At 41.9% G+C, this 12,375-nt stretch overlaps 1 protein-coding gene across 2 annotated transcripts in view; it reads left to right on the top strand.

Moving 5' to 3' along the window:
• The window catches only part of ankfn1a (ankyrin repeat and fibronectin type III domain containing 1a), a 103,711-nt gene that overhangs the window by 51,990 nt on the left and 39,346 nt on the right, over positions 1 to 12,375 (top strand). The window contains exons 1-2 of one of the 2 annotated variants that reach the window (XM_054749432.2): positions 6,111 to 6,547; positions 7,037 to 7,162. Coding sequence is in view for 1 of the 2 variants with exons in the window: in XM_015962088.3 (XP_015817574.3) it covers positions 7,037 to 7,162 (126 nt within the window). In the remaining variant the exon portion in view is untranslated. Of the gene's footprint in view, positions 1 to 6,110; positions 6,548 to 7,036; positions 7,163 to 12,375 lie in introns of those variants that run through there. The other variant, XM_015962088.3, reaches the window with a different exon arrangement.

Here is a 12,375-nt window from a genome sequence, read left to right as displayed (position 1 = left end):
AGCACGGTTTATTTTAAATAGGTGATATTTCTCAAAAACTACGGAACTGTAGTATAAATATACAGTGTGTATCATGATTTATTTATGAAAAAGACCATTTGTCATAATTTCGTGAATTACTGTAAACAATGGGGGAAATTTCTTGTTTACAGTATAATAACGATATTCTACAAGCCATTTACAAGCTAACTATCATGTAAACATAAAGCAAGCTGTAATATACTAGCTTCCAGAGGTAGTGCGTCTCTTCAGGTGAACAGCCTGTGATGTAGTCATTAGTCTGCACATGCACATTTCCCCAATTTGCACAAACTGATGAAGGCTGAGGAGCTAATTCCCTGTACGATTTGTCACTGGATATGGTGCTGGCCGGTCACTTAAGCCTGATTTATGCTTCTCCGTCTGCGTCAGTGCGGAGACACGCAACGCCATTATCCGTCCTTGCGTAGGGCACGCAAGTACGTACGGAGTCGAGCCCACTTTTTTAAACATCCGTCGAACGAGACGGATTACGCAAGCTTGTGATTGGTCAGGACGCCGCTGTTGTTTACAGCGCCGCCATTGCAAAGAGAGCCGAGTTTAACTAGCGGCAGACACGGAGAAGCTTGAAGAATACCTCGCGAAAAAACTCTAAAAACATGAACGTTTAATTCTCCCGTGACTGGAGGAGTGAAAAGATGCGCAGCAAGCGTTTTATTTGTGGACGGAAATAACAGGAAACGTGGGTTTAGAGGTGGGGAGCGCATGAAGCGGTGGGAGAATGAGAGACAAATATGTCCGTGTTAAAAGTCTCTTATATACACAAAAAACACAAAATAAACACACGATCTTGGACCGATACATGACAGGATACCAAAGAACAGCGCTATGCCCTCTGTTGTCCTGCCGGGCAATTGCTTTGCAACGCTCTCCAGGAGACGGAGAAGTAAAAGAGCAAAACGCTTCCGTCAATCCGTGCGTGTCTGTCCCTTGCGGAGCTGACGGAGAAGCATAAACCAGGCTTTACTGTGTCAGCAGAGAACCAACACGCTGACAGCTGGAAAATGTTTTCGGTTGTTGCAGCTACCACCATTAATCACTAGATGTCACCAGAGTGTGTGTTCCACATTCAACTTTTAAAGGTGCTATATGTTCACACTGTGTAATTTAATGTATACTAAATTGAGATTGTTAATTTAACATATGGTAGGGAAAAGTTATGTCAAATCTAAGCCCCACCACCACCACCACCCCCCCACCCCCACCACCCCGACCCACGCTCGCACTTTTACTCGAGTTATTACTCTCACCTTCCCCCCCCCCTGACCTGTTTTCATGTCTATATGGCAGTATTACAAAAATATCCTTAGCATAGGCTGCTATGATATTTTTGAGATAGCTAATTTATTTAGTTTTTCATTTGGACCCGACTGACACGGTACTGGGTCCGAACGCATTTCCGGTGACAAAGTTGTAACAAAGTCGTACCAAAAATTAGCTTATTATTCACCAATATATGCAAACTGCACACGTACGTAACAGGAAAAGGCTCGTATAAATGACAGAATCCACGTTATCTACCTCAACAACACAAAATGTCAACCATAAGCAACAATCAACCGCTACTTAAACAGCCCATAAAAACACACTAACTACGCTGATCAAGACAAATATACAGTAGTGACGATGCAATATGATCCTAACTACAGCAGCAGCCATTTAAATTCAAGCCCAGACTCTCCTCTTTCTAACAATGCACCATTATTCTACGTGCAAAACTAAACAAAGGATCAACACAAAGTCCGACAAATTGCATGACATCAAAAGTGTAAATCCAGTCTTACTTTGGTTTACTGTCATAATCCAGGTTATAGTAAAAATAAATCCCAGTCGTAAAAATGATCTGATCGATGCTGTTTTGGGATGTTTTTACCTGCTGGTGTCATGACTCCCATCCTTCACCCTCCTCTGCCTCCTCATTTACTCTTCATTCAGCTCACCTGGTCCCCTCACCAAGCTCCAGCCAAGCCCTGTTTTCCCTAGCAACCTCAGTCAGCATCACAATCAACTTCATTCATCTCACCTGTTCCTGTCATCAGCTCATCCACTTCACCTGCTTCTGACTCCTCAGCTCATCTCACACACCTGCTTCCCCTGCTATAAAAGAACCATCCACCTATCCAGTCTCTGCCAGATTATTGAAAACATTTGCCAGTAAATTCTCTAGCCATCCACCATGCCTGATCTCTGCCTCCGGACCTTGTTTTTTCTCCTGACCCCTGCCTTGAACTCTGCCTGCCATCACGACCCTCGCCTGTCTTCTACCACGTCTCCAGCCTGCTCCCTGTACCTGCTTGTGCCGATCTGGTTTCGACTCACGCCTGCCCTCCGACTCTGTCTCCAGCCTCGCCCATCTGGTAACTCCACCAAAAATAAAATACTTTTTTTATATATACTTTAACTGTGTTTGGCGTCATTACGGGTCTTCTGAGTTCAGCTCGCGACAGCTGGAGAAACTTTACAACTCTCAGACGCAAAGTTCCATCATTTCCTGGTTTATGACGATTCTCCTGTGATTGGTTTATGAACTCAAGAGCAAGTGATTCTATTGGCTCAAAGGTTCCACTCTGGGATGGAAATGCCAAAATAGTCCAGTGGGAACCTGAGAAAATCTTGAGGAGCTTCCGCACCATGCACCGTGATGCATGGATTCAAAGAAATTCCAAATACTTTGTCACTGAATGACTTAAAAATGTTAACAAAGATGACTAGAAGGTTAGATAACTGAAACAAGTCTGTGGAAGGAACTGTATTGCGTTCTAAATACACCTGGCACAGATGTGCCATTTGAGATCATGCTGACGTGTCTGTATATAAACATCTGTAAAATAGTTGTTCTTCCCTTTATCAAACTCAAACTTTGTACAGAAACTGTCAAGATGTAGAATTATGAATTTATTGAAGTTACTGCTGCATTTTTCCAAAGGTGTTCATCCTGAAATCATATTTTCTCAGGCGACAAAACAATTATTTAAAAATCACATTTTTTTTTTGTGTTCCATGTCCATTTACACTTGATCAGTGACCCATATACTAATAATTACACATTTCAACAGTTCCCACAAGATTTTACCTTAGAACAAGACCAAAATCCATTAAGTAGACTACATGACTGCAGAAATATACTCATTAAAGTGTGGGCATCTCAATTTTGAGCAGATTTCTCTAAAAATAGGCCTAGAGCTGGGCTGTGTTGCTCTCTTCTAGTTCTTGAAATGGGCACACCGGAACTGTTTCCCACCAAAGTAGGACTTCCAAGTCATTCCTCCTTAGGAGGGACAACCGCAAATGTATGAAAAATGAGTTCAGGTTGACCTGTAAACACTCTGGGTTCAGTCAGTTTATCTCTTCCTCCACTTATTGTTGCATCTTGTCACAGAGCACCTTGTGATCAATGTGCATTTGACGTGGAAGTAACAAAGTCAACAAATCTGACTAAGGCTGTCTTTTTAAAAATTTGCTTCAAGTTCAGTTTAGGTCCTAATGAGGTCATTTCATGTTTGTGTTGTGATTCTTCTTTGTTTTAGGATGAATTTTCTTGTAATTTAATCTTTTTACATTTGATTTTATTGTATTTACTGAATCTGTTGATAGCTCTTGGGTCACGTCTGTTGTTTTGAAATGTGTTACAGAAATAAATGGGATCCTAACATCCTGTGAAAGATTAAATTAGAAGAATCTGTTGTTTCATGAACCATCAGAGTCGGCCCATTTGGATCAGGACAGTTCAAACAGCAGAAGATGTTCTTTTTAGTGATGAGCTTACCTAAGGGGGCAGGATGGTCTGACACTTAGCAGCTGGAACCAGATGATTGGAATTTTACTGAATCTGCTGCATGAAAATGTTTAAATAATAAACACCAAACTGATTGTGGATTCGTGAGCTGGACCTGCAAGACTTGCATTTACTTTCAAATATCATCAGAGTTTGTGTGGCTCTTCAAATTCACTTAAATAAGGTGCCATGAATCAGGACATGAATGGTCCTGCGGTAGAAGCTTGCTGCTTCTTCAAGATGTTCCCGTTTAAACATTTAGACCACTCTGTGGGGTTTTGTTGTGACCGCAAACATTAACGTCTATCACAGTAGTTCTCAGTCCTGGTCCTGGAGGGCCAGTATCCAGCATGTTTTAGTTTACACCCTGTTTCAACACACCTGGTTTCAGTCAGCAGGTGATTAACAGGCTTCTGCAGATCCTGATGAGCTGCTGCACAGTGATTCAACCACTGAAATCAAGTGTGTTGGAGCAGAGAAGCCACTACAACCTGCTGGATATCAGCCCTCCAGGACCAGGATGGAGATCCCCTGATCAGTGAGGTCACTCAAATTCATCACTTGTGATCTTGAGCTGCTCAGGCAGCGCCACATCCAGAAGCATCATTGAGAAAAAGCTAAAGGAACCGCATGGGCTAAGGATTGCTCTGGGATACCTTCGTAATTTCTCCTCAATACAGAGTTAGGTTCACAAGGTTCTCTGAGAAGAGAAGAAACTTGGTGTTAACCTGGTTCAGAGGTGGTGCAGACTTCTCTGGGCTGCAGAGCCACAGTTGCAATGGGCGAGGTTAGAAAAGTGTGCTCCATACCAAAGAGGAAAGAGACCATCCAGACTGGAGTCAGCACTAAGTCCCAAAGCTCAATTCTGTGATCGTGTGGGCTTGGATCTAGGGTTCTGATGACCTCAATAATGCACAAAGTCCAAAAGAAGTTTTAAATGACCACATCTGTTCCAAGGACATCCAAAAACTCATTTCTACTCACATTACAAGGAGAGGACTGATTTTGGACAGGCCAACTGCAGTCCACGCTTGTGAGAGGCAGAAATGTGGCTTGTTTGTAGGAGACCTAATGCACATTTCCCACCAGCATTTGCAATTAAATTCTTTAAAAATCAGACAATGTGATTTTCTAGATTTTTTTTTTCCCATTTCTCACCTATGATGAAAATTACAGGCCTTTCTCATGTCATCAAGTGGGGGAACTTGCACGATCGGTGGCTGAATAATTACTTTTTTTTTTTACCCCAATGTAGAAATGGAAACTACAATTAAAGCTTTTTTATTCTGTTGGACCCCTAAATATTTTTCTTCTAGAAGAGCAGGATGAAAAAAGCTGTATGGCCTTGAGTCTTTGATGTCAGAATGTCTTTAAAGAGGAGGTTCACTGACAAACGTAATACTTGTTCTTTTGAAATGCAGTCACTCTGAACTCACATGCAGGCATCAGCCTCCGACAGATGATAGACGGGAATACTCGGAGTAGAAAAGCCACACAGATCTACATCACATTATAAATTTGCATTCATGGACTCAACCATCTTGATTAATGACAGGGAAGGCTGTTGTTGAGTTAGCATCCAGGAGAGAGCAGAGCACGTCTTGTCTAGAAAAAGCTAACTGTTAGCATTTGCAAATATTAATAAGACTTTAAAACCTGCCGTCTTCTGCTCCCCTCTCCTCCAGCTGACCTCTACCTCCTGAAACAGGAGCATGGGAGCTTTTCTTTGACAGAAAACGACTCACAGGGCATTTATTAATACTAGACATCAGATTTATTGAAATAACAGGTGAATGCTCACTTGGAAACTGGATGGAAATGTTACAAAGTGTGGAAAAACTGCCTGAAATGGGTTTTATTGGAATGTTTTGCAGCCTTAGATGCAAGAATTCACAACAATAGTTTCACGTTAGATTTTACTGTAAAACATTTTTTCACCAGATGTTCAGACTAAGACTGGAATTAACAAATTGCGTGTTTGTTTTGTAAATTAGGTTTCAATTTATCTCTTACAGTAAAATGAGAAAATATTACAATAATGAAACTATCTTATTATTTGTATTCATATTGTATCAGATCACTCAGTTTTTTTATTATGATACAAAAAATTAATTCATTCTTGATTTTATGTTTTTGTTTTTCGAGGGAAAGTCACTATAGTGAGTTTTAAAGGTAGAGAAATTGTGTTTTTTCCAACTGTGAATGCATTTTTGTGGTTTTGAATTGAACCCAAACTGAATATTAAATTGGAGACTTTGGTGTTCTCTGAGTTTTACAACTTGTTGCTGTAATAATAATCTTTTTTATAAATTAATTTATCTCTTCTGCTGCAGCGACTGTTTCCTCCCGAGCGTCAGTGATCTCACCCCCTGCTCTCTTTTTCTTCACATCCTTTTCAGTCTGCTGCCCCTCCTCCATCCAAATGTAAATCACTGTTTGTGCGCGTGCTCCCTCGCTCTCTCATGTGCTGCCGATGCGTTTGCCGGCGAACAGGTGTTTCATGCGCTCAGCCAGAGCACCACTCTAGGCAGCAGATAGTCGCGGTCGTTTGGACCCATGACCATCTCTCCCATTTGGGGGGAGCTGCTGGAGCCCCTCACCCCCATCACTCTTCAGCAGAAATGATCCAAAGCTTCAGAGAGCCTGAATCAGACAGAAGGCGTCAGTCAGAGAGATCAAACCCAGCAGAGGAGGCTTGGATGCTGGGACAGATCTGCTGCTGATCTGCCAGCTGTGAGTATGAGAACGTCGTCTCTGACACCTGAAGAAGTTCTGACAGGATTTAAAAGCTTTGGCAGCAACTTTAGAGCATGAGTTCTGATCCAACAGGTTTCTGGTGTGAGACCAGAACCTTATTTGGGGGAGTCTGGTGCAGGGCAGTGAGAATCTGCCTGAGCTGATCTGGACTCTTAGGAGGCATGATCTTTTTTTTTTTCCTTTATGATGGATTTTGCTGCAGTCCAGCAGGAAGCAGAACTGCAGCAACCTTTCAGAATCAAATTGTTGTCAGTGAAACTTGCTGAAGTCTGAGCCATTACTCTGCTGAGTCTGTTTATTCTAAAGAATCTGGTTCTCTTTTGGGTCACTCTGTTTTAAGAGATGCTTGTGTTTTGGGTTCATTATGTCTGAAAGTTTCCGAACATCTTGTTCTTGTTCATTTGGACCCGGTTCCGCATTCTGGAGGCACCAGTCTGTACACTGACTCTTCTTGTGTTCTGTCAGGTCGGACAGTAAGATCTCCCGATTGGCTCAGAGGTGGAACCAGAAGTCGGTAGGAGATGCGCTGATCCAAGACCTGAAGCCCCTGTACCACACAGGAACCTCTCGATCCTCGCTCAGCCTGGACAGGTTAGCAAACACACCCATCTTATACACACACTTACACCTGTCACACTCACTGCAAACTTCTGTTGGCAACTGAAGCAGACACTGCTACATACTTCAGCCAGCAGGAGGAGGAGTGCATGCAGTCACAGCTAATGATGGTCGTGATGATGCTGATGGATTTTTCTGGTGTTTCCATGTTGTGATCTTGGTTCTAGTGAATCATCAGTGTTGGACATCAGGCTGGGTGGTTTTAATCTGCAGCAGCTGCATCCATAACAGCAGTTTAATCTTTTCATTGTCTTTCCACATGTTCTTACTGACGACACGCTTGTGCACATAATCACAGACAGAACACAATGTTCTGTGAGTGAGAACGGAACAATCTGGAATAAATTTGCTTGTAATCAGCTGAAGTTCCTCTATTTGTCCAGATTAATTCAGCTTTAAAGGGTAAATGCTCTAGAACTCCTGTCTGTCGTAGGCTCAAACTATAGAGTCCAGTTTCTGTGGACTAAATGTCTGAATCTGGTCTGAACCTTTCCAGTGAGAATGGCCCTGAATGTTCCAGAAAGTTGAATTGAAGACGAACTGTCTCTGTCTGTGTGTTCTGTAATCAGATGTCTGTAGGTGGCTGAGGTTATAATTTATTTTTATGTATTATGAAACTCAATCAGACCAGATCCCGATTCGTGATCCAGTTTGAATCTCAGTCTGAGAGCCCTGAGAGAAAAAAAACTGAAGGACCAGTGGATTCTAGCTGGTTGTTAGAGGCTGTGGGAACAGCACAGGGACTCTTGCAGGCTCAGAAAGCAGTCAGTCAAGAGCAAAGGATACTGGGAAGATTAGAAAATTACCATATTCAAATGGTTACCATAGAAGCACACTTAAGAGAGAAATTATGGGAATCATTTGACACAGGTGATTGGAAATGATTTTTATTGGGATTGGGATCAGTGGACTAACATCAGGCTAGTGTTTATTTGAAGCAGTTTCAAAAGATTAATGTTATGCTCCAGAATCAACGTGTCATAAATGTTTGAATCAATTGTTTAGCTGCATAAGCACAACAGATAGGATGTGGGAAACAGTGGTGTGTTGTTTCTGTCACAATAAATGACAAACAGTATTTATTTTCAGTAAAACTTTCAGAACCATCATTTGGGAAGACGCACTTCAAAGGCCGTTGTTTAGTGTTTGTTCTTCTTTATTCCCTTAGCTATAAGAACTGTGTAACACTTACATTTCTCATTTGTGGGATAAAAAAGGTTTATACCATTCTACTCTGTTCTTTTCCATTCTATAGAAAAGAAGGCAATATGACATTTTGAAGAGTTTATACGTCATTGTGGCTGTGCTGTAGCCTAGCAAGCCATTTATGTGAATACCGTAAATCCTCTAATACAGGCCCGGGCCTGTATTTGACTCAAGCTCATCAAGCTCCAGGCCTTTATTGGAAGGAGGACCAGAATTAGAGGCAGGCCTCTATTTCTATTTGAGCAAAAAGAACTAATGGTTCGCTGAAGTTTTTGACAATTAAAATTGCGCCCACATTTTCAAAGTTAAACACATTTCTTTTAACAACGGTAGTTTCTGCTTCAGCCCTCTCCCCCCTCCCCCTGCGCAGCGTCCGCAAACTCACTGATGCGCCTGCAGCCTCTCGGAGTTCCCGCTGCTCTAAACATTAAAATAATTATTTCATTTTCTGTTCCTCACTTCTGATTACCTTCAATGGTGTCTGTTTGTTGCAACAGCAGGTACAAAAACTAACTTGTTTTTATTTGACTATTTTTCAGTCCTGTCTGTTTATTATCTTCCTGCATTTCCTCTCAATCCTAAAGAAAAACTGCTACCTGGGTTCATATATATTCACCTTATGAGTTACCTTTGAACTGCAGTTCTTAAAGACCTACCGACTGCAAAAACAGCGGAGTGCTTGCCGGCCACATCACTTAGGTGCGTCACCGAGGACAATACTGGTGATGCGCCCCGATCCACAGCAGCGAAACGCATCAGGCACAAATAAAAGAATAAAAGACAGAAAACATAAAAGGAAATGAGCCGACATGAACGATCGCGTGTTAAATTAGTTTTTGAGGTGGCAACACCTGATTTGATAATGTTACTGTGGCCATGCTCAGGACGCAGATGTCTGGAGCGCGTCAGACATCTGCTTTGCACATCAGAGCTTTGCATGTGCAAGCTGGTTAAGGTTAGGATGGGGGTGAGGGGAATGTCAAATTGCAAGAGGGTAAACATCACAATTTGGTTAAATGTCCGTTTTACGGCGGGTGTCAGTACCGACGCTCTGGCACAGCGCGTTGCCTCACGACGCACAGGAGCTTGTCACCTGCTGACAGCAGGCTGCTGTATTTTCCGTGGACTGCATCTTGCCGGTCATTATCATGTGACAGTGACTAGTTGATGACAGGCATAACAAGTCACTATAGAGTGGTGAAGTCAACTAGTGACTAGTTCATACAACCCCTACTGCTCCCCAGAGTGTTCTGCAGCATAATCAGCACGTTCTCTTTGAACTTGATATCAAATTTTCGCCTCTTCTTCATCTCCGCACGGTTAAAGTTACCCTCGCGGTCTATCACTGGCAAATCAAAAGTGAGACGGATGACGCAACCGCCCCCCGCACTTGCTTGTTACCACATTCCACCCGGCCACAATAAAAAACCGGCCATTATTCACCTCCGCCAACTCCGACACCGGCCAAAATACGATACCCGGCAGCTAATTAAATACAGGCTAATATTAGAGGATTTATGGTATATATTCTTGCCACGACCCATAGAGTGAGCTCAGTTGTAGGGTGGAATTTACAGGTGTCTCCACACACAATTGGACAGCACTAGAACCAATCAGAGCAATGAACAATGTGATGTATTCAGTCAGCAGGGCAGTCCTCCATAGACTGTGAAAGAAGAAGCTAATGAATCCTTTTTCAAAAAATAAAGTACTTGAGTACCCCTACCTGCTCATGTCTCAAAGAAAAACCCATGTCTAAGTTGTCCAAAGTTGATGCTAAAGCCATTTCATTTGAGCACCATTTCTGAGCCGCCGCCATCTTTGTTTTTTTGATGTTACATCTCTGCCATCATCGTAAAACAAAAAAAGCTCTGCCATGTTGCTGCTTAGCCCGTAGTTGTTACATGGTCATTTAAACATGACCATCAGACTCTTCTGGTGTGAGCTTTGCCTTGGCGTTCAGCTATTTTATCTATACATTAGGGTGTGTGACAAAATTATACAATTGCTGTCATTACTGAAAGATTTAGCAGCATTGAAAAGTGAGAGTGGCTCATTCCTCTCTTGATTCATTCACAGAAAATGATTTTCTTTATTCTTGTCCATATTTTTGCCTACTGTGTTAGGGGTCGAACTGATCTCAGCATCTTTTCCTAGACAAGTCATGAGCAAAGGTCTGAACTACGTCTCCCATGATGCATCTGCCACCAGCCTCCGACCTCCTTTCTCTGAGCTGGCCAGAGCTTTGCATTTAATCATTCATGGGAGCTCAAAGTGTTTGTGGTCACTTTGGGTTTGAGCCGTCAGCAAACAGATCATGAACCAGCTACCATGTCGCCATGGTTACCTCTAGGTTTGATTCAGAGAAAAGGTTAAACCTTTGACCTGAACTTACATTTCAGGTGAGTACACAAGGGCCAGTCATAACCATCTGCTGCATCTGTGTGGGTGCAACACGGCTCGTCTCCACAGCTGTTTTATGTAAACCCTCAAACACTAATCCTAAAAATACTAGCCAGACTTTGCATCAAAATCGTAGAAATTCAATGTAGCTACACTGTACCAATTATTTAAAAATAAATAGGTCCCAGCTGTTAATTTTGTCTAACAATTTAGTCATAAATCACAATATAAAAAATCTAATTCTCTTCTGTAATCCACAAAAAATGTATCCCACAGTTGATGACTTGAATAGATGGTCAGCATTTGTCAACACACTGGCACCACTCAGTGACTCGCCTTTGTCGACATTGATTCATTTTATGTTCTTCAATGTTGTGGTTCCAGCGTAGTTTAATATCATTCTTTACAGCTGCAGCAAAATATCAGAGCCTTACATGCATTTCAATAACTTGGCAACATTAAAGGTACTGTCTGAGATTTTTTCTCTTAAGCCAGTGGGAGTCAGTTCGGACTTGGTTCTGGAAATCGCTACCTTAGTAGCTCAGCCGAGCTGTGTTTCTGCTTTTGTGTGTGTGTGTGTTGCTAGCAGGTGTTGTACCATATTCTGCAACCATCAGATTCTGTGACTTTAGGAAGAGCCTGAAGAAAGGAGACAGAGCTTTTATTTATTTTTTCTTCACATGTTGCTTGTTTGAACAGCTGTTTTCTAATTGAACCCTGCACCTTTGGAAAGGAAATATAGAGTACAGTTGCAGACGAGGAGGACAGCACTTCATCACTGTGGATCTGCAATGACCATTTAGAGCAAAGTTGCTAAACAAACTACAGGAGCTGGTCAATACGGGATGCTCAGATGCTGAATCTAAAAGGTTATCTACAGAGTGCACCGATGCAACAACAGTGTCCTCCTGGATTATACCAAAAACAGCAGCAATGCTAGAACCCTTGGTGCCACTCAAATATTATTAGAAAAAAGTTGATGCTTACAAAATTATGTTGTATTGACTGAACTATCATTACACAGATTGGTAGAATGATATCCAGCTCTTGATTTCTTTACTTTTGAGAATGCTAAAATGTACTGATACAGTGCAGAAACTATTGGTTGTGTGGCTCTAGATGCAATGGGAGCATAGATGCCAAAGCAATAGTAATAATAAACAATAACAAGAGCAAATATATTGGACAAATTTAGGTTCTTGAGACGTTAAATATCTTTCGCCATGTTGGCTTCAAATCGGCGGTTGAACTCAAACTCTCAGAGGTTTCAGATGCTATATCAGACACTGATGAAACCACGTCTGCCATGGTGTTGACACGTAAAAACCAGTGTTACAGAATGTTTAATACAACTTCCTGTTTGCTTTGAAGTATCCCTGCAGTGATGTAAGCAACTGGGTGTCACTTAAAGAGGAAAAAGTATCTCAAAGTTAATTTTTTTCCACAGTATTTAAAAAAAATCCTGCCGTGGTATTTTTTTTCAGCGTAGCTTGTAATGTAAAAGGGCTGCATGGTGGCGCAGTTGTTGGCACTGTTGCCTCGCAGCAAGAAGGTTGCAGGTTCGAAACTCGGCTACG

The sequence above is a fragment of the Nothobranchius furzeri genome, chromosome 16 (assembly GCF_043380555.1).
Source record: "Nothobranchius furzeri strain GRZ-AD chromosome 16, NfurGRZ-RIMD1, whole genome shotgun sequence".
Classification (NCBI taxonomy): domain Eukaryota; kingdom Metazoa; phylum Chordata; class Actinopteri; order Cyprinodontiformes; family Nothobranchiidae; genus Nothobranchius; species Nothobranchius furzeri.
This window is presented reverse-complemented; position numbering and strand designations above follow the sequence as displayed.